Below are 21,344 nucleotides of genomic sequence, written 5' to 3'. Positions count from 1 at the left end.
GGTTCCTGCCCCAGGGGGTGGGGACTTGGGGTCACAGGGATCAAAACGGAAGAAAAAAAATTCAACTCTTAATTTGTTTATTGGGGCATTCCTGAAAGAACCTTTTGCCATCTTTCAACTCTGCTTTAGGTGGGAAGCATGGGGATTGATGATAGTGCACCATTGACTTTGTTATCGTTTATTTGGATCACAGTATCTGTTATTGTACTTACGTTAATCATGTCTGCAATGCAGGACGGCTTGGCTTGGGGAGTCGTGAGGCTCAGCTTCTCCCCACACTTGTTCCCATCACTCTGCCCCATGAACCTTCTTCAGTGCATTGCGGTGTGGACTGCTCAGCCATCATACTGAACAATGGTTCTGCACTTGTGTGTGGGAGTAATAGGTGAGCATTTTCTCTTGAAGGAAGTTTATTTGTACTAAGCCATGATGATAAGCCCCTTAGTAGGAAGTTCCTTTTTGTCATTGCTGGTTCTTCTGATGATGTGATGTCATTATTTAGATGAATGTATATATCTTTGCAAAAAGTTGTGGAATATTTTAAGCCAACCCACCCCCCCCCCCACTAACCACCTCCAATATTCCAATATCAACTTTCCCATAGAAGCTCCTTAATTTACCTTCCCTTCTTCCCCTCTCTTCCAAATCTGGAACTGGGTTATTGAAATTTCTGCAGATGTGCCAGTCGATTACTCCACATACCTTGTTATGCCTTTGTGTGTACAGCTCTTCTGACGAGTTTTTTTATATATATCCCGATAGGAGATGGCTCGTGCTTTCTGTTTCTACCTTGCAAAATCTACACTTGTCTGATTGGCTCAATCCTGCCATTTTTTAAGCTATTCGTGTTGTGTCCTTGGTCTTGGGCATTTATAATGATTCGTTTTCTGTCCCAGTTGAGCTGATCCCTTCTTAGCCATTCCCATGATCCTTTTTTGTCTCTCCCCAATCTGTCCAACTCTTTTTTTTTTTTAATATATTACCCTGCTCTTTTTGTCTTTCTCCCAGTTAGCACTGTATATCTGTTGATATTAAATGTTGTGTTTTTCTTTTGCTGTTTTTTTGCAATGGTTGTAACTGTATTTGTTGCTGTTTTTGGTTTGGTGCGTGACATCTATTCACACCTGTTTTTGGAAGTTTTTTGCTCGGTGAGTGAGAGATACCTTTTCTGGTTTGTTGTGTTCATGCTTGTATACAATTTGTATTCCGTAGTCTGTTGAACTTTTCCCTTGCTCTGCTAAATCTACAGTTGTCGCTCTGTGCACTTGATTGAGTTCCATCAGGCCATTGTTAGGAACATCAGGCCACCTCTCTCTTTCCTTGCCAGGTACATTCTCAGGATGCAGATTTCTGTAGAACATTTTGTGGATAGCGAGGAGTTTTCTTGTTTTGATGTCTAGTTTTTTGATTTCTACTTGTGGCCAGTTTACTATTCCACAGCTATATTGGAACACTGGTACTGCTAGTTGGTTTATGGCTATGATTTTGTTCCTTGGGGAGAGTCTGTTTTCAGCATCAGCCTCATTCTATGCAGGTATTCTTTGGTAATTGATTTACACATTTTTATGACGTACATTGTGTTTTTTTTATTTTATTTTGTTATTTTGTGGTGTGATGTGTCCGTGCATAGTGTGGTATGTCCTGACTCAAAGTCCAAAGCCTCCTCAGTGTGGTAACCGGGTGAACGGCGGTGTATCATCACCTGCCGGCTAACGGGGCTATGGCATTATCATACTCAAGGATTACAATGAACCAAGGAACAGAGTGCCAGCTGATCCCATCTGAATGTTCCCTTGAGCATTCACCTTCGGAGAACTTGTAGCACTCCCAGGTGAAGATGATGTCTCTACAGAGAGCAAAGAAAAGCAAGACAAGGGCTAAGGGAACTGTGTATACCATATCACACTGAGGGGATCACCCTTTGAACTCTAGTTTTTCTCCCTCTGTCAGGAGTGGAGTGACTGAATTCGGCAGAGAATGATTGTACCGTTGTTGCTTTTACTCTGCCCACTTGAAGCGAAAAGCTCTGTCCATCTGCAAACGTCAGTTTATGATCGAGGAAGAACTTTATTTCAATTGAATATTATATTTTGAACATGAATCAGAACATGAATCGGAAAACGAACCTGTAGTTTAACAGTACTTTGCTTCTGAATTACTCCCGATGGCGCATGCACAGAGAGGAGTGAGAAACCTTTTTTTATTCTGCCTGTCTGACAATCACCAAAAGTGAAAATCATTCCAAACAGGAAACTCACTGTTTATAAGAACGTCATAAAGGAAACAAACAAGCATGAATAACTAATGTAACATTCTAACCCTTAATAGGTAACGTTCATCCCGCAGTAACATCTGGGCAACCTGGGGTCTTTCGACCATGAAAAAAATGTTCCAATCATGTAACATTATGTACATATCAAATTGAAACCCTTTGCAATATTTTGGAACCTAAAACTAGATGAATACTATTGATTAACCTCCACCATCGAAGATCAGAGGTTACTGTTTTCACCCCTTTCTGTTTGTTACTTACGAAATCTAAAGATTTCGTAAGTATATTGATGCCTTCCGTTTCTGTTTGTTTGTTTGTTTGTTTGTAGGCACGATAACTCGAGAACGGAAGAAGCTACCAATGTCAAATTACACCACGTGATTCAGGAGGGTGATGGAAAGTGCTGATTAGATTTTGGTCGAAATCGGTCAAAGGTCAAGGTCACAGTAAGGTCAAATATTCGATTTTTGATGGTTTGGTACAGATAACTCGAGAACGGAAGAAGCTACCAATGTCAAATTACACCACGTGATTCAGAAGGGTGATGGCTAGTGCTGATTAGATTTTGGTCTAAATCGGTCAAAGGTCAAGGTCACAGTGAGGTCAAACATCCAAAAAATGATAACTCGAGAACGGAAGAAGCTACCAATGTCAAATTACACCACGTGATTCAGGAGGGTGATGGCTAGCGCTGATTAGATTTTGGTCAAAATCGGTCAAAGGTCAAGGTCACAGTGGGGTCAAAAATTCAATTTTTGATGGTTTGGTACAGAATCATCGTAGAAACTTCTGGTTTGCGTCGCTACCTTCTCCAGAGACAGCTTTTATTAGACAAAGTCAGAGGTCAAGTTGATGATTTCGTAAGTACCAGTCTATGACTGCTTGTTTGTTTGTTTGTTTGTTTGTAGGCACGATAACTCAAGAACGGAAGAAGCTACCAATGTCAAATTAGACCACGTGATTCAGGAGGGTGATGGCTAGCACTGATTAGATTTTGGTCAAAATCGGTCAAAGGTCAAGGTCAGTGTGAGGTCAAATATTCGATTTTTGATGGTTTGGTACAGATAACTTGAGAACGGAAGAAGCTACCAATGTCAAATTACACCACGTGATTCAGGAGGGTGATGGCTAGCGCTGATGAGATTTTGGTCAAAATCGGTCAAAGGTCAAGGTCACAGTGAGGTCAAACATCCAAAACATTCGATTTTTGATGGTTTGGTACAGAATCATCATATAAACTTCTGGTTTGCGTCGCTACCTTCTCTCGAGACAGCTTTTATTAGACAAGGTCAGAGGTCAAGTTGACAATTTCGTAAGTACCAGTCTATGACTGCTTGTTTGTTTGTTTGTTTGTAGGCACGATAACTCGAGAATGGAAGAAGCTACCAATGTCAAATTACACCACGTGATTCAGGAGGGTGATGGCTAGTGCTGATTAGATTTTGGTCAAAATCGGTCAAAGGTCAAGGTCACAGTGAGGTCAAACATAATTCCGTAAATTCATGTGGAGAAATGGAGTATTTTTGCTTCGCTCGACGTTACGAGTTCGTTTTAACTTCGATTTTAATTTTGTCTTCGATTTTTGCGATCGCTTAGGACGCTTAAAACTCGGTTGTCGAAATTCTGGAACAGCGATGAATAACTGATATGTATAATAAATAATAAGTCTCTTCTCAGATTCTTCTGATAAGTAATACACCTATTATCTGGCATATCCTGCTGGTACTGAATCACTTTTTTTAAAATAAAAACAAAAAAATGGAATTTTTATAAGAAATCTAGTTTTTGTTTATCTCATTATCTGCAAACCACAGTGTAAAATCGTAGACCACAATGAATTCAGAATTCAAGCTCCCCTTGGGCTTCTGACTGATTCATACTTTTATCAGAGAAGGTCAGAGGTCAAGTTGACGATTTCGTAAGTACCAGTCTATGACTGCTTGTTTGTTTGTTTGTTTGTTTGTGAACAGTATTACGGAAAAACTCCCCGACGGATTTTTACGAAACTTTGTGGGGGGGTTAGGTATGGTCCAAGGATCATGCCATTAGATTTTGGACTTGGTCCCCCCCCCCCTATGGCGGCTATTTTGAAAAAATATTTGAATTTTTGTTTTTGCATTTCTACATGTTTTAAGTGATTTCCAACCCCCCCCCCAAAAAAAAAAATTGTTGGAGGAAAAAAAAAAACAAAATTTTGTAACTTTTTTTTTCAAAAAAATTTCGATTTTATCTTTTTTGGCATTTCTACATGCACGTCGATCTAGTTCAGAAATGCATTGGGTCCAATATGTTCTCGTGGATCAGGCATTCACAGGGTGGAGGTATGCTCTCTCCAGAGTGCCCTTCTAGTTATTAACTGTTTTATTATATTTTAGATAAAAGTGTTTAAGAAATTATTTTTGGAAAATATATGTTGGGCTTGGGGTCCTCAAAATCCCAGGTTACCTTTTAGGAATTAAATCTTCTTCTTCTTCTTCTTCTTCTTCTTCTTCTTCTTCGACCCGTTCGGGGTCGCCACAGCGGATCATCCGTATGATCCGCATTGTGATTTGGCACATGTTTTACGCCGGATGCCCTTCCTGACGCAACCCTGGTCGCCTCTTACAACACAGGGATATGGTACACCTATTTTAACCGGGGTATACACCGGCCCAGTACACTGGTGCTCATTTCGCCGACCTCGGAAGGATGACAGGCTGAGTCAACCCCCTGGTGTATTAATTCAGTGGCCCAACGGGGCTTGAACTCAGGACCTTTTGGATCCCAAGCCGCTGCCCTAACCACTGCGCCAACACCAGGCTACCTTTTAGGAATTAAATATGGTAGTGTAAATGATGACATCTGGAAAAGAGAGAGAGGTGTGGGAGGAGAGTGCTGTGCTTTATTAGGAGGGGTGAGCGAGGAGGGTACAGAAAGAGACATTGGGGGGGGTGGTGAGGGAAAGAGAAAGAAAGGTGATGGGGGGAGGGGGTTAACAAAAAGAATGTTATGTTATGCTTTATGACCACACATGTGGATATATACATCAACACACACACACACACACACGTACACACACACACACACACGTACACACGCATGTTTCTTGATACAGGCACCTCCCTCTTTATGTCATCGATGCATTCCTGGAAAACATCTTTCAAATTAAAATAATGTAAGTGGAACTTCAAAATCTCATTGAGTTAATGTATGAAAGGGGAATGTGTTCCTGACAGAAAAAAATTAATTGAGTAGAAATCCTCCAAAGTGTCAATGAATTAAAATATTATTACAATAAAATACTACACATAAGGGTCTGGTCGTCTTCTTTTTTCCTCTGCAGCACAAGGTTGCGAGTGGCATCAATGATTGAGGGTGTGGCAGTACTGCTGATGCAGTGCCCCTGCAGGTTCGCGTATGAATTTGGAATCTGGTCAGGATGCTGTGGATAGTTCCCCTACTCTTCCCGAAGGACACCATGAAGGGATCTTTAATGTCCACCAACTAATTCTGTCAGATGTGACGCCTAGTTTAACGGCCATCTGAGAGATGGCATGCACATTGATTAATCACCCTGCCTGTGAAACACCGGGATGACAGTTTATAGCTGTGGTGGAATTCAAACCGAGGCTAGACAGCTTAGAGTGAGTGTGCGTACCTCTCCGTATCCTGCCATGGTGTGGAGATGCATGTTGTTGATAATTAGTCAGACGGAGGCTCAGGGTTGTCTGCCCCTTCCTTCGTGTCTGGCAACTCCACGAGAGGACATGCTGGCTCCTTTTCACTTATTTTTGGTTATGGAGTTGGTGTTGATGTTGTTGAGGATGTTGATGCTGTAGGTTCATCAGCTCGATGCTTTCCAACCTTCTGGAAGAAGCTAAAGAGAGTCTACCGCACTGCTCTCTTCTTTTTTTTCAGCAAGCATTGCTTTGTAGTCACTGAAAACATTTTCCAATTCTCTGTTGAACTCGTGGTTCACTTGTCCCCTTGTTTTACTCATTCTAATTCTCCTGTTATGCTAATCATTCTTTCAATTCCATCTTTACTTTAAAATTAAATTTGAGCACTTTATCATACTGAAACCATTGCGTCCTGTTCCAAGCAAAGACATTGTTGAGCAGACAAAACAAAATGGCAGCTTAAGACCTCTGTGAGGTGACAGCAGGCTGACCAAGATGGCATGCCACCATCTTGGTAAGGCTTTTTTTTGTTTTTTTTATTGATGAGCACCCTGTTAATTATCTTCAAATTGTGTCTTGAAATTTACCCAAACACCCAGTTTTCATTCATGCATCCTATTGGAGATCCCTTGGTATGCATGCAAAGTTTTGGGCTGCTAGGTTTCATGGTTTTGGAGTTATGGAGGAGACACACTGACACACACACACAGACTGAAATTTCTTATTATAGATACAGTCATTAAAAATATACTTGAACACTGGAGAACACAAATCACCTTTTTGGCACTTTCAAAACCCTTCCATTTAGTAGTGTTTGGACAAAATATTTGGGCATTTTACGTCATCACGTCCAATCAAATTTTCTGCTCATAGATCCCACCGTTGTCCTTGTTTCTCATGACAGCATGCCTGTGTGGGGTAACGTGTTCTATGAACTCTCTAGTTATCCCACGCATGCGAAGCGAAAAGTGGGGTTAAGCAATTGGTTTATGTCGGTCCGTCCTTCTGTCTTATCACTTTATGATCATCAGATTGAGGAACAACTTATTTGAATTGAATGTTATATTTTGAACATGAATCTGACCATGAATAAGAAAACAAACCTGCTGTTTTACCGTACTTTGGCTCTGAATTCTTCCCCACTATACATGTTCAGAGAGGAGTTAGATAAAAGAAAATTTAACTTTTACTCTGGCAATCAAACAAAATTGAAAATCATTCCAATCAGGAAACATTGTTTTTATGGATGTCATAATAGACACATATGACAAGCATGAATAACTAATTAAATGTGTTCGGTAAAACCTCGATTTTTTTTTATTTATACACCTTTAAACCTATCTAAACCTTTATTTAAATTGAATTATATATTTCAAAACTATATTAAACAAATCGCCTTCATAATACTTCAAAGAACCATGCTATATACCGATTTATAGCATGTGAGGGTGTGGCACGTAGAGGGTAGAGAAGAAGCCGTCATAATGGCTATGTGCCGTCTTCTCCATCAACTCATCTTTTTTCATGATCTTAATAACTCAAGTAAATAAACTTTAGTTTATTTTCTTCATATGGGGAAATAAGCCTGGTATTGGATTACCAGTGAACGTGGCTGCGTTAAGATCTTCGGATCTTGAGTTTGAGCCCCTGTCATGTTGTTAAAACAACACCAGGTGGGTTGACCCAGCCTGTTATCGTTCTGAGTTCGGCAAAATAAGTACCACCTTATTGCAAACAAGGGGCACCGCATCAGTGGCACATCCACACTACCAGCAATGATGCAACTAGCAGCCAAGGCTGCATATGAAGTAATAATAATAACTCAAGAAAATAAACTCTATTTTATGTTCTAAACTACTCTTCTATTCATGAAAATACAAAGTACAAAAACAATGCACAAACATGCTAATTTAAGGTACAGTTTGGACAAATTTCAAGGTGGAAGTCTCCAACCCTATTTTTTTTTCCATTACCCCCTAAGTTTGCGGATTTGCGGTTCAAGGGGATTTTCAAGAATGTAACTCCCGCAAATGGCAAGGCACTCCTTTTCTGTACTTCAACACTGCTTGGGGTATTGTGTTCCATGAACTCTCCACTTACCCTCGCCAGAGGGAGAGGGTATTGTATTTGGGTCCGTTTGTTACTTGGCGAAATAAATTTTGCCATGTTGATCAATTCGGTGAGTTTGTTACTTGACAAAAAAAAAAATTGTCAAGTACATTATGTTGATTATTACTGTTCTATTAACAGAACAGTAAGAATTTCTTTTTGACTTATAACTGTTCTGTTTGTGACTTGGCGAAATCTTCGATTTTGTCAAGTATGTTGGTCTGTTCCGTTTGTTGGTTTGTTTGTTTGTCCGGTCATCTACAGCCCAAACGGCTGGACCAGTCATTCTTAATTTTTACACCTGATAGGCAATCCACCTGACACGGTCCTCGTCGTAAACCCCGTCTTAATTGGACTAAACGTCACGACGTGACGTCACACAACGTGAAAACACATTTTTGGACATAACTCAGTGACCGGAAGTCATAGCGACTTCCGGTTGATGCCAAATTAAACTTCACTCAAATATCTAAATGATTACCAAATGCATCTTATTACAAGTTCCGCATAGTTTTCGCAAGTGTATGACGTCAAAGTTTTGCCTATTGACGTCATTTTAAAAAATATATTTACGCTCGTGTGCAGCCGAAACTACTGAAGCAATCATTCTCAAATTTTAACACGTGACAGCCAATCTTGCCGAAATAGTCTGGGATAAAATCACATCATAATCGCACTTAACATCACGACGTTACGTCAAAAAAAGGTGAAAACAAGCTTTTGAAAATAACTCAGTAACCGGAAGTCGTAGCGACTTCCTGTTGATACCAAAACAAACTTCTATGGAATATCTAAATGTTTTAAAATGCATGTTACTACAAATTATGCACAGTTTTCGCAAGCGTATGACGTCAATGTTTTTAGCTATTGGCGTGATTTAAAAAAAATTCTATTCGGTCTACAGGTCACAATTCTTAACCGATTTGGATGAAATTTTAACAGCTGATAGAAATCCACAGTGCAAAAGGATATGTGACTTTTGGTGATGTTCAAGATCAGGATCTGGATTCTGCATCACTTTATATTATCACCCATTATATACCAATGGGGAATTTTGTGAATTACACATGGCTATTTCTCAAACGGTTTTGCACTTATTATATTGAAACTTATACTGTCTATTTATGCATGTAATATTAACATGTGTACAAAGTTTCATCGAAATTGACCCAAGGTCAAGGTCAGGGTCACCCAAAACATGAAAAACATGCATATAAAATACATATTTTTGTTTTACAACATATTTCAAACCTGATAACGGGATTGTAAAGCTGGTTGAAAAGCAATGTTCCTAGGTATTTTCAAATATTTTCTACGATCAGAATGAAGGCAACAAGCACCGATGATAAGTTGTTGAATGTCACATGGTGGCTTTAAATGAGTTGTGAAAATTTTCAATCTGCTGCCGTTACCATGACAACACGCGCCTGATAATTTAATTGTTATTTGTGACGTCGCGTCATTTTATTAATGTACGAACAAATAAACACCACACATTCCATGACATTACAGCTTGGACCACCACACGGAAAGGTCAACTAATTCGCCAAGTGTCGTGCTAAGCACGATTTTTCATTTGTTTGTTTGTTTGTCTATCCACTCGCCTACAGCCTAAATCACTCAGCTGATCAATCTGAAACTTTTTCAGATTGTAGGTACTGTCCCTGCGATGGTCGCGCAACAAAGTTTCAGCAGATCAACATTGGCCAAAAGGTCAACAACATCGGCTAAATTTCTAAAATTGTCAATTTTCATCTTTTTAATTATTTTTTTAGATTTTTTTTAAAATTTTTAAATGATTCTTCACCATTGAGAGATGGAGCTAAGAATGATATTGCATGATATCTCAAACCGTTGGATGAATTCAGATGAAACTTGGTGGAGAGGGTGGGTGTGTGACAAGGACGAATCCAATCGATTTTGGTGAAGATCCGAATCAGATACGAGAATTTCTTAAATTTCTATGTGATTCTACACCATTGATAGATGAGGCAAAAAATGATATATAGCACAATATCTCAAAAAGTTATGGACAGATTTGGACAAAACTTTGTGGACAGATTGGGTGTGTGACAAGGATGGATTGATTTGATTTTGGTGAAGATCTGGATCTGGATCCGAGAATTTTTAAGTGATTCTTCACCACTGAGTGATAGGGGTGAAAAAGGATGCACTGTCGGACCCTGCTATTCACAGGATATACGTTCCTGGAAAATACAGCGATTATTGAATCCAAGAATGTCAGGGCATTGTTTCATTGGGAAAAAGGGGGATAGGTTCTCGGCATTTGCGATTCATAAGGGAAAATCCAAAATTCCGCAAAAAACTGCGAAGACGCCCATCAATACATGAAAAAAATGTGAATATGCCTCCGAAAAACCACGAATATGCCCAGGAAAACGTGAAAAAACTGCGAAACCTTGAAAAAACAGATATGCCTCCACTCATGTTATTACATCATTATACATACTTGTACCAAGTTTGATTTAAACCCCTGAACCTAGATTTATAATATTAAATAATTCTAGCTGCCAGACCACGTGTCCAATCAGGTTGAAATATAAAATATATGTTCCACATGTCTACTCGATCATAGCTGTAACGTGTCACATCGACTGATGAAGTTGTTCAAGAGAGAGATTTTAAAAAGAATTTCGTTCAAACCAATATGGCTGTCAGACCATGTGTCCTATTAATTATTTGTGAACATCCTGGTATCCCCAAGGCTTGGGGAACATGTAAGTGAAGTTTCCCCTCAATCTGTCAAGCCATTCTGGAGAAGAAGGTTTTAAAATGTTTATTCTTCAAAAAATCAAAGCTGCCAAACCATGTGACCGATGATGTCATAGGTGGAGAACTTTGTTCTTCATGCATAGGTGATTATACTTGTAAAGTTTTGCCTCAATCTGTTCAGCCATGACAGAGAAGAAGATTTTTGAAGGTTTTATGTTGAAAACAATATGGTTGCCGAACCACGTGACTGATGACGTCATCAATTTTTTTTGCCAATTCCAATTTAGCCATAGATTACCCTCAAATTTTTTTTCATACTGATCGGATAAAGCATTTGACATGTGCAATTATGCCATATATGACTCCATCAAAGAAAAATCACACTTGTTTCCCATGGGGAGCACTTCACATGTGCCAAGTTTCAATATTTTCCATGAAGCAGTTTCAGAGATACAGAGGTCCAAAGTTTTTCCTTTTTTCCAACATGGCTGCCACATCATGTGACCTATGATGTCATAGTTATCACAAAAAAATTCCACATGAGTGGTCGCATCCATGGCGAAAATTTCGTGAAATTTCTTTGGTGAAAAAAAAACCATGCCGCCCCCCTTCACTACAACATCATTTCAATTGGACTCCTGACACACAACGTCCTCTTTATCAAATCAAATTCAGAATGGGTGGTCGATCACGTCTTTGGAGTTTCATGTTGATCGGATAAGGCTTTTTGTCCAACATGGCTGCGAGACCATGTGACCGATATTGAAATTTTCAAACAATATTTCCTATGCCGAATCGATCATATTAACAAAATGTATTTCTCTGAAATCGCATAGCCTTTTGATGTGAGACTTTACAGTGATGATCCACTACTGTTGCTGCAAAGATTATGTTTAACAATGACCTCAATCGGTCACATGATGTGGCAGCCACGCTGGTTTTAAAGAAATAATTAAACAATTATTTCTCTGAAACTGTTTAACCTATCAATACTTGACTTGGCAGTTATGATCTACTGCCTTTGCTGTATACACTTCATTTTAAAATGATGTCATCAGTCACGTGGTGTGGTAGCCACATTGGTTTCAAAGAAAATGTTTAAAAATTATATTTTGGAAGCTGTTGTGGCAATCGATGCGAAACTTTGCAATTGTGATCCACTGCCCTTGCTCCATGTAACTCAATATGTTTCACATTGATCTGTTAAGCGGTTTTGGAGAAAAAGGTTTTTTTAATTTTTGGTTTTAAAACTAACATGGCTGCCAAACCACGTGACCTATGGCTTTGAAAATTAGGTCTCTGCCCATAATTTGGTGGAGGATCACGTATGAAGTTTCGTTTTGATCGGATATGGTTCGTTTTTCTGTCCAATATGGCTGCCACACCACATGACCTATTATGTCATCATTTCCACACTGTATGCAGCTATCGTGTTCGATGATACTTGATAAATTTTGCTTCGATCGGATAAGCGGTTCCAGAGAAAAGATTATTCAATATTTTTCTTCAATCCAATATGGCCGCCGAATCACGTGACATTAATTCTTTTTTTTGGCACCTTACTGTCCCCAAGTCATGGTGAATCGGTCTGTTAAGTTTCCCCTCAATCTGTCCAGCCCTTCTGGAGAAGATTTTTGCAGGTTTTTGGGTAAATCCAACATGGCTGCCACACCATGTGACCTATGACATCATAGTCATCAAATTTTATTCACAATGGCTTGTCAATGTGCAGTTTCACTTCGATCTTTAAAGCGGTTCTGGTGAAGATTTTTTTCCCTTTATAAAAAAAATAATAATATGGCTGCCAAACCACATGACTGATGACATCATGAAAAAATTTCTGTCAACCAATCTATCCCTAAATTAACCTCACACATTTTCATACTGATCGAATGCAGCGTTCTACGTGTCGAATTTTGACCAGGATACCACTTCACCGATGCTGTCATCAGTCACAATCACACTTATTCCCCATGCAGAGTAGTTGCCAGATACCATGTTTTAATTTTTTCCTTGGTGCGGTTTAGGAGATACAGAGGTCCAAAGTTTATCCATTTTTCCAACATGACTGCCACCCCACATGACCTATGACGTCATAATTATCATTAAAACATTCTGCATGAGTAGTCGCACCGATGGCAAAAATTTCGTGTTAATCGGATAAGCATTTGCATAAAAAAAACAGAGAAAATTTGCAAAGACGTATGTACGTTCAGATGGAGGGACAATCCAAAAACATAATGCCACCAGCGAATGGAGGTATAAAAACTGTGAATATGTGAAGCACAGGGCCGCGAATGTAGATGCAGGTCACATTTCCTTAACCGCGAATATGTAGGGGTCCACAAGTAGCGAATCCGCGAATAGCGGCGTCCGACAGTCTTGCACGGGATCTCAAAAAGCTATGGAGGATTCGGATGAAACTTTATGGACAGGTTCGGTGTCTTCAAAGGACAATTTGATTCGATTTTGGTGAAGATCCGGATGCGAGAGTTTTTTTTTTTTTAACTCTTTAAGTGATTCTTCATCATTGATATTTCGGGCCCAAAACTATATATTTTGCCTGTTGTTTTTGTCAAGCTTAGATTGAGTACAAAGCGGACGTGGACGTGCTTTTCATTTTTGAGATACTTTCTAGTCTCATCCTGTTTTATGGATGTTGCTTTGAGATTTGATCCATTTTTCCTGTGTGAGAAATGTGCTGAAGTGGTGAAGTTGTCACATATTGAAGTCAGTTGAGGTAAAACCGCTATAGTGGCAAAGTTACCAGTAGGGTAAGAATACTGATTCTGGCTCACTTTTCCCCATGTAAATGAATGGGGGATTTTCAGCGATTCATATTTTTTTCCCTAAAAATAAACCCCATTTTTATCCCAAGGTATATTTATTTGTCTCCCCTTTTAACTTGGAGGTTGAACCTCATTGAATTGAACACCTGGGGGTTGAACAGCTCACTCATCGAACCTATAAAGATTTGTTCATTCTCAAATTCCTTCAATAGTTTAATTTTCTTTGCACAATAATCCCCATCTAAAATATTGACAAACAAAACATTTGAATCTTTATATTTTTTAAGATACCCCATTTGTGCCATTACTAAATAATAAACTTCTCTTAATGCTCTTGTTTGACCACCTCCTGAGCCACAGGTTATTTTTTGTTAAGCCCCGCCCACTTTTCTTTAAGCCCCGCCCACTTTTGTTAAGCCCCGCCCACTTTCCACAAGGTATTCAATAAGCCCCGCCCACTTTTCTTTAAGCCCCGCCCACTTTTGCTAAGCCCCGCCCACTTTTGCTAAGCTCCGCCCACTTTTCATAAGGTATTTTCCTAAGCCACGCCCACTTTTCCTAAGCTCCGCCCACTTTTGCTAAGCTCCGCCCACTTTTCATAAGGTATTTTTTCTAAGCCACGCCCACTTTTCCTAAGCCCCGCCCACTTTTGCTAAGCTCCGCCCACTTTTCATAATGTATTTTTTCTAAGCCACGCCCACTTTTCCTAAGCTCCGCCTACTTTTGCTAAGCCCCGCCCACTCTTACATCATTTCCAGTTCATCTCTGACTCACAAAGAAATCACTAGAAAATTACAGGATGTTATGGTTTTGAAAAATTTCCCAATGAAGGCTTGCCTAGGCTTGCCCAGGGAATTTCCAAAGGAAACCACACCCACCAGTCTTTCTCTATAAAAGCTTCAAACCCAGGCTCCATTTTAAACATTTGTTTTTGCTGGCAATGGTGTTCTGTGTGCTTGTCTCGAACTCTCTGTCTTCTATGGAACTAAACCTTCAAGTTGATGAACTGGATTCAAACCTCTTATCTATTGAGGTAAGATTTTTTATTTTCCTATTTTCAAACTTTGATTGAAGCATACTCATTTAATAATTAAATAACTTAATTAATACATTATTATTTTCTCTCACAGGAAATTGTATCTGAAATACAAAATGAAAATACTGCTTTTGCTACAACTTGGGGGAAATTGTTGGCTTGGTTGAAGACCTTATGAGCGACCAAGACCTTGAGTGGGATGACTTTGGTGTTCCTTGGAACTCTCTGTCTTGTATGGAACTAAACCTTCAAGTTGATGAACTGGATTCAAACCTCTTATCTATTGAGGTAAGATTTTTTATTTTCCTATTTTCAAACTTTGATTGAAGCATACTCATTTAATAATTAAATAACTTAATTAATACATTATTATTTTCTCTCACAGGAAATTGTGTCTGAAATACGAAATGAAAATACTGCTTTTGCTACAACTTGGGGCGAAATTGTTGGCTTGGTTGAAGACCTTATGAGCGACCAAGACCCACAGAACGAGTTCGTCCTTGATGACCCAACCAAAGAGTTATACCTTGGAGACCAGCAAAATCCTGAAAAAGAGTTTTACAGCAATAGTACTCATTGTGAGTTATCAAGACAATACCCACTGAACAAGTTATACCTTGATGAGCCAGAATACAAGTTTTACCTTGGAGACTCACAAATTTTGAAAAAATCAAGAAATGAGTTCTGCCTTGATGGTTTAAATAACTACCTTGGAGACTCAGGAAAAGGGTTCTGCCAAGATGGTTCTAAATATGGGGCCTACCTTGGAGACTCACAAATTTTGAAAAAATCAGTAAATGAGTTCTGCCTTGATGGTTTAAATAACTACCTTGGAGACTCAGGAAAAGGGTTCTGCCAAGATGGTTCTAAATATGGGGCCTACCTTGGAGACTCACAAATTTTGAAAAAATCAGTAAATGAGTTCTGCCTTGATGGTTTAAATAACTACCTTGGAGACTCAGGAAAAGGGTTCTGCCAAGATGGTTCTAAATATGGGGCCTACCTTGGAGACTCACAAATTTTGAAAAAATCAGTAAATGAGTTCTGCCTTGATGGTTTAAATAACTACCTTGGAGACTCAGGAAAAGGGTTCTGCCAAGATGGTTCTAAATATGGGTCCTACCTTGGAGACTCACAAATTTTGAAAAATCAGTAAATGAGTTATCCTTAAGAGACTTTGTAAGTTGGTTTTACTTTGAATACTTGAAATGTGGGTTCTGGATTGATAACTCACAATGTGATACATATCTTGGAAACTCAACGGGAATGTGGTTATACCTTGAAGACTTGGAAAGTTGGGTTTATGTTGGACACTTGAAACTTTTTTGGGGGCTTTTATTTATTTATTTATTTATTTATTATTATTATTATTTTATTTATTTATATTTTGGAGACTTTTGGAGTTGCTATCACTCTTTGGGATCTAAACCTATCGATGTAGTTCTTTGTCGGATGGTGCTTGATGGGAGCAAGATCAAGAAAGTTCTGGGAAGAAAGTGCAGGCTTACTCCCCCTTTTTACGTCATCAAACCTGAAAGCCTTAAAAGACAGAATTGGAAGAAGAGAAAAAAACAAAAAATATACATTGTTCGTTCTGGGAAGAAAGTGCAGGCTTACTCCCCCTTTCTACGTCATCAAACCTGAAAGCCTTAAAAGACAGAATTGGAAGAAGAAAAAAAAAACGTAAAAATATATATATATATATATAGGTGGAAATCTCATTTTGAAAAAGACATTGTGTTGGGCGAGGATTGAGTTGGGGTTGAGATTTTGAATGTGAGGGTTGGGGTTGAGATTTTGAATGTGAGGGTTGGGACACACACACATACACATCAACAAACAAAAGTTAAGCCTTGACTATTCAGTTGAGGATTCTGTGTTTGGGGTTCACAGATGTAAGAACGTCCACCCCTTGACACACATTATATACTGTTATACACCTCGGACTTGGCCCTCGAGTGTCCACAAAGGTGTATTATCTGCTTAGTTTTGTCTTTTGTAATTCCTGTGAATAAAATGAACCTAAAATCTCTTCCCCTTCCAAATCATATATTTTTATAAGTCCAAGGAACTGTATCTATTACATCAACAATTTTAAAAAGTTCTTTCGTCCATCGTTCAGTAAAACCCTTTTCAAAATGAGATTTCCACCTATATATTCTTACGATATCACCAACTTTGAACTTAGGTTTTCTGACATTAATCTCTTTTTCATATTTTAATTTTGTAAATGTTTCTGATGGCTTCATATTCGTTGACGTGTGAATCGTGTCATTATACTTATCCACAATATCCTGAATAAAAGATGACCATTGTTGTGAACCGAGTTGTGTGAATTTTTTATATAGTCTCTCTTTTAAGGTACGATTAAAACGTTCAACAACAACTGCCTTCCCTTCATTAAAGGTACTGTATAATGTAATACTGTTATTTTTTAGAAAATTCATAAATGTCTTGTTATAAAACTCTCTACCCTCATCAGTCCACAATTTTTTAGGTTTTCTCTTACTTTTATTAAATATCTGTTGAAAAGCTAACATAAGAGTATTACCTGTTTTGTTTTTTAAAGGGACAACCCACGCATATCTACTCCTCAAATCAATAACGGTTAAAGCATACTTGTACCCCTTATCATTATTGAGTTCAATCAAATCAGCAGACCAGATATAATCAACTTCCTTGGAATAAACTTTCCTTCTCTGAAACTTTGTGAATATTGGTTTATGTAATTCATCAGCTAATTGCTCTTCAGTCTTAATAGCATCATTAGAGCCTATGAGTTTTTTGAATTTCCAAGTCCAAGTTTCAATTTAGCACTAATCATCTTCTTCACGATGAACCTATCAACTTTTTCTCTCAAGGTTGGATTTTGTATCAGAGACAAATTATACAACATTTCTCTATCGGCTTCATGCTTTTCTTCCAACGTTGTGGTATTCCCATAATCAATATCGTGTCTCATGCACACTTCATCAACTCTATTGATTGGTTTACTCCAGGATTTAGGATTGTCTGCCTCATCTAATCTTTTATCCAAGTTTGTGCCTGGACCACAGAAAGAATACCCTGGAAGATGTAATTCCCCTGGTATTCCAGTAGTTGTAAATTTACTTCCTGATAAAAACTTTTGTATATCTCCTCCGAGTTTGTGTTTGGAGATAAATTGATTTTTTTTTGAACCACACACCGAACATATACCTTTTTGTATAACCCTGTTATTTTTACTTTTAATATATGAAATATTTTTAGTATTAGTTTTCTTTTTACATTTGAGACAATAACTCATTTATTTATGAGAAAAATTCCTGCAGAGTGCAAAAACCTTTTTAGTTTCCAACATGCACATTTGAATCTTAATTTTTAAAACATAAAGAATCCTTAGAAATGCCTTCACTCTCTCCTCCATTTATTTAAGAAAAAACTTGAATTAAAATGAATAGTTTGACGATGCTAATAGTTTTGTTGAAAGTATTGCAAATAGACTTGTTAATTCTTTGTATTCCTCCTCGGTGGGTTGAGTTATTTTCTGTAATACCTCTATTCTTTTTTGAATCTCACTGGTTTCCATACTATAATATTTATTTATTCTCTCTCTTTCCTCCCTCTCCTCCCTCTCTCTCTTCTCTTTTTCCTCCTTCTCTTTCTTCTCCCTCTCCTCCCTCTCTCTCTTCTCTTTTTCCTCCTTCTCTTTCTTCTCTCTTTCCTCCTTCTCTCTCTTCTCCTTTTCCTCCTTCTCTTTCTTCTCCCTCTCTCTCTTCTCTCTTTCCTCCCTCTCTCTATTCTCTCTTTCCTCCTTCTCTCTCTCCTCCTTCTCCTTTTCCTCCTCTTCCCTCTCTTCTTCAACTCCTTCCTCATCCCTTACTATACTTGAATCGTTTACACCCCATAGAATATTATACATATATTCATCAGGATTTCTTGTTATTCCTGTATCCAAAATAATTTTTTACAACAGGAAACCAATAAAATTTCTTTTGAATTTCTAAAAGAGCCTTACCTTTTCTTAACCTTATAATTTTTTCATTATTTAACATTCTAATTAAATCTAAAGTTGTCGGTTTATCAACATCAGCATAATGCCAATCTTTTATTGAAAATACCTCATTCTTATGTTGTAGAACATATTTATTAAAATACCGAATACCCTTTTCTTGAAGGTATGCTTGGACACAGAAATGATAATTTTCTTGAAGCCTTCTTGCTGTCATTTATGTATTAGAAATATATGTTAGAATAATATTATGGCACGAAACACCTCCCCATCTTCCCATAGTTAAATCATTTTGTATTTCCTTACTTATTATATATAATCCTGTTTTTTCTGTTTTCATGAGATAAACAAGGGCAAAACCATTATTATATTTACCCTTATTAAATTCTTTTATTTGTTGTTTACTAATCGTGGCTCCACAAAACTCATTCTCGATACCAAGTGGATAATATTCTTCCTTACGAGACTGATTTAATTGTTCCAGGTCTTCGAGGTTAATTTTAAATGACCAATTATACCCTAAATCATTCATATCATACCCCCATTGTTCTATTCTCATACAAACGATACGCCCTTCTTTATAAAAATTTATTTTAATTCGAACTGTGAATTCTGTATGACCTGGAGATAATATCAACACTTCTGTATCTTTAGAATACACAGCCGTTTTATTTAAGTATATATATTGTGATAAATCGCTTAATCTCACCAAGTCATTCGCGTCAGTCGGGCTTGGATAATTTTTTAATTTATAAGCATTTTTCATGTTAATATTTTTGTTTATATTATATTTATGTCGTTCAGCCTGTGCCTTTGTGTAATAATTTGATAAATCAATATCCAGTTCTTGAGATACACCAAAGATAGAACCATCTTTACCAACATAAGTCATTTATATTAGATTAAAAATAATATCATAAAATTTTTTATTTTTGTTGAGTTGAAATAACACATATAGACATAATTGACCACAACACTTGGAATTTAATTCTTGGACTTGAAATGTTTGATAAACACCATTCTGTAAGAATTTTATGACTTCAACAGGTGGTGGAAGACCAAAACTATCAAAATAATATTTGTCTTGACTATTAAAAATACAAACCCAATGAGAACCGTTCCCATCATTATCTTCTAAGTTCATAATAATATTCTTTGTATGTTTCGACACATTTGTTAATTCATCTCTCATACAAATAACCACATTATGAATTTTTAATTTCTTACAATATTTGGCAAGTTGTAAATTTGATGTTGTATTCTTTCCAAATTCTTTCAACCACTCATCAATGCTCATTTATTTATTAGAAAGATATAATCCATTACCTCTTTTCGTTAATTTTACACCTGCTTGTGCTATAGAAGAAAGCATATCTCCAACTAACAATCTCGCTTTATCAGGCAGACCTTCAAGTTTTTCAGCAAAATCTACAATTACACCACTTCCACTAATTTGTTTCTCCAACTCTTTGTTATGTCTTTCCAATTCTTTTTGAGCCTGGAGTTGAGCCTTCCTTTCGTTGGCAGTTTTGACCGCTGTTGAAATACCACCCGTCAATGCTCCAACCGCACTTAAACCAGCAAATAAAGGAATTAGAAATGGGAGAAATCCTCCACTCGTCTCTCTTATTGAATATTTTTTCAACATTGGTTTTGTCATTTTAATTTTAAGTGAGCCAGTGTCATTCAAGATTTTAACCTGTTCTCTTGTGAGCAAAACATCAATTCTTACTGCTCCTTTTCTCTGAATTGTATTAACGTTAATCGTACAAGGCTTTTGATTTTGAACACAAGATGATAGTTTATGAAGATTGATTTGATTAACATATACCCCAGTTGGTACTTTGCCACTCATTTATTTAACAAAAAATTATGTGAGACTAATCATCACACCATTATCTGTATTAATCTGCAATTCTGTTTCTTCCAAAAGCAAACAATATGTATCAACTTCTTCACTCTCTCCTCTTTCAATGTATAGGGAAGTATCCACTCGATTAGACTTTATAGTTTCTTTTTGAGCGCTCAGGTCAAACGTATAGATTGTATACAAACTTTTAAATGCTGTCATATCTAAAATAGGTTCTTTATTTCCATTACTTTCACACACCTTTTGGTAAGACTTGTATGCTTCAGCAAAATCATTTTTTCCCAATTAATTTCCAATCTATCTCGTGGATAAAATGTTCCATCTAGAGAAACGCGAAGTTGTTTCACCTTAGCATTATCACTCAATGCATTATTCTTATCAGTCGCAGTATCACCATCTGGCTTTTTAAAAATCATCCACAGATATCGTGGCTTTCCTTCCAGAACACCCAAATTCCACGTGTAAGTAGTTTGATTGAGTTTAACGTGTTGACATCTTCTTTTGAGGTATGATACACTGAGTGGTTTCTTTGAGTTAAGTCTTCGATTCAACATCTCTTCTGTTTTAAGATTAGGAGTATATTCACTGATATACCAACTCATCTCCTCAATTACAAATTTATTCTGATCACCAAAAGCATTACCAACACCAAAAAGCAATCTATTTTCATTATCATTCCTTTGTAGTTGAAATCTAATTTTAAGACCATACAGAACTTTATCATAATCACAAAATCCAAATATACCTTTAAGAGGAACTGCCACAGTAAAACTATTTTCTGCTTTTGTATCATCATTATACATTCCTTTCCTTTGAATATATCCAGGGTCTGTGTTTGTTCCCGTTGACATATCAGGAATAAAACCTTCGACAGACCCCTTTCCC

General features: G+C 37.5%; 1 protein-coding gene across 2 annotated transcripts in view; it reads left to right on the top strand.

The window, feature by feature from the left end:
• NEK8 (NIMA related kinase 8) overlaps positions 1–21,344 on the top strand; it is a 93,108-nt gene that overhangs the window by 42,372 nt on the left and 29,392 nt on the right. For both annotated transcript variants that reach the window (XM_085857748.1, XM_085857749.1), the window contains exon 11: positions 235–385. In XM_085857748.1, coding sequence (XP_085713874.1) covers positions 235–385 — 151 coding nt within the window. The remainder of the gene's footprint in view (positions 1–234; positions 386–21,344) is intronic.

Source organism: Eptatretus burgeri, chromosome 15 (assembly GCF_056783735.1).
Source record: "Eptatretus burgeri isolate ZD-2024b chromosome 15, Ebu_testis_v1, whole genome shotgun sequence".
Lineage (NCBI taxonomy): Eukaryota > Metazoa > Chordata > Myxini > Myxiniformes > Myxinidae > Eptatretus > Eptatretus burgeri.
Note: the sequence above shows the minus strand (reverse complement) of the source record. Positions and strands in the feature narration are given on the sequence as shown.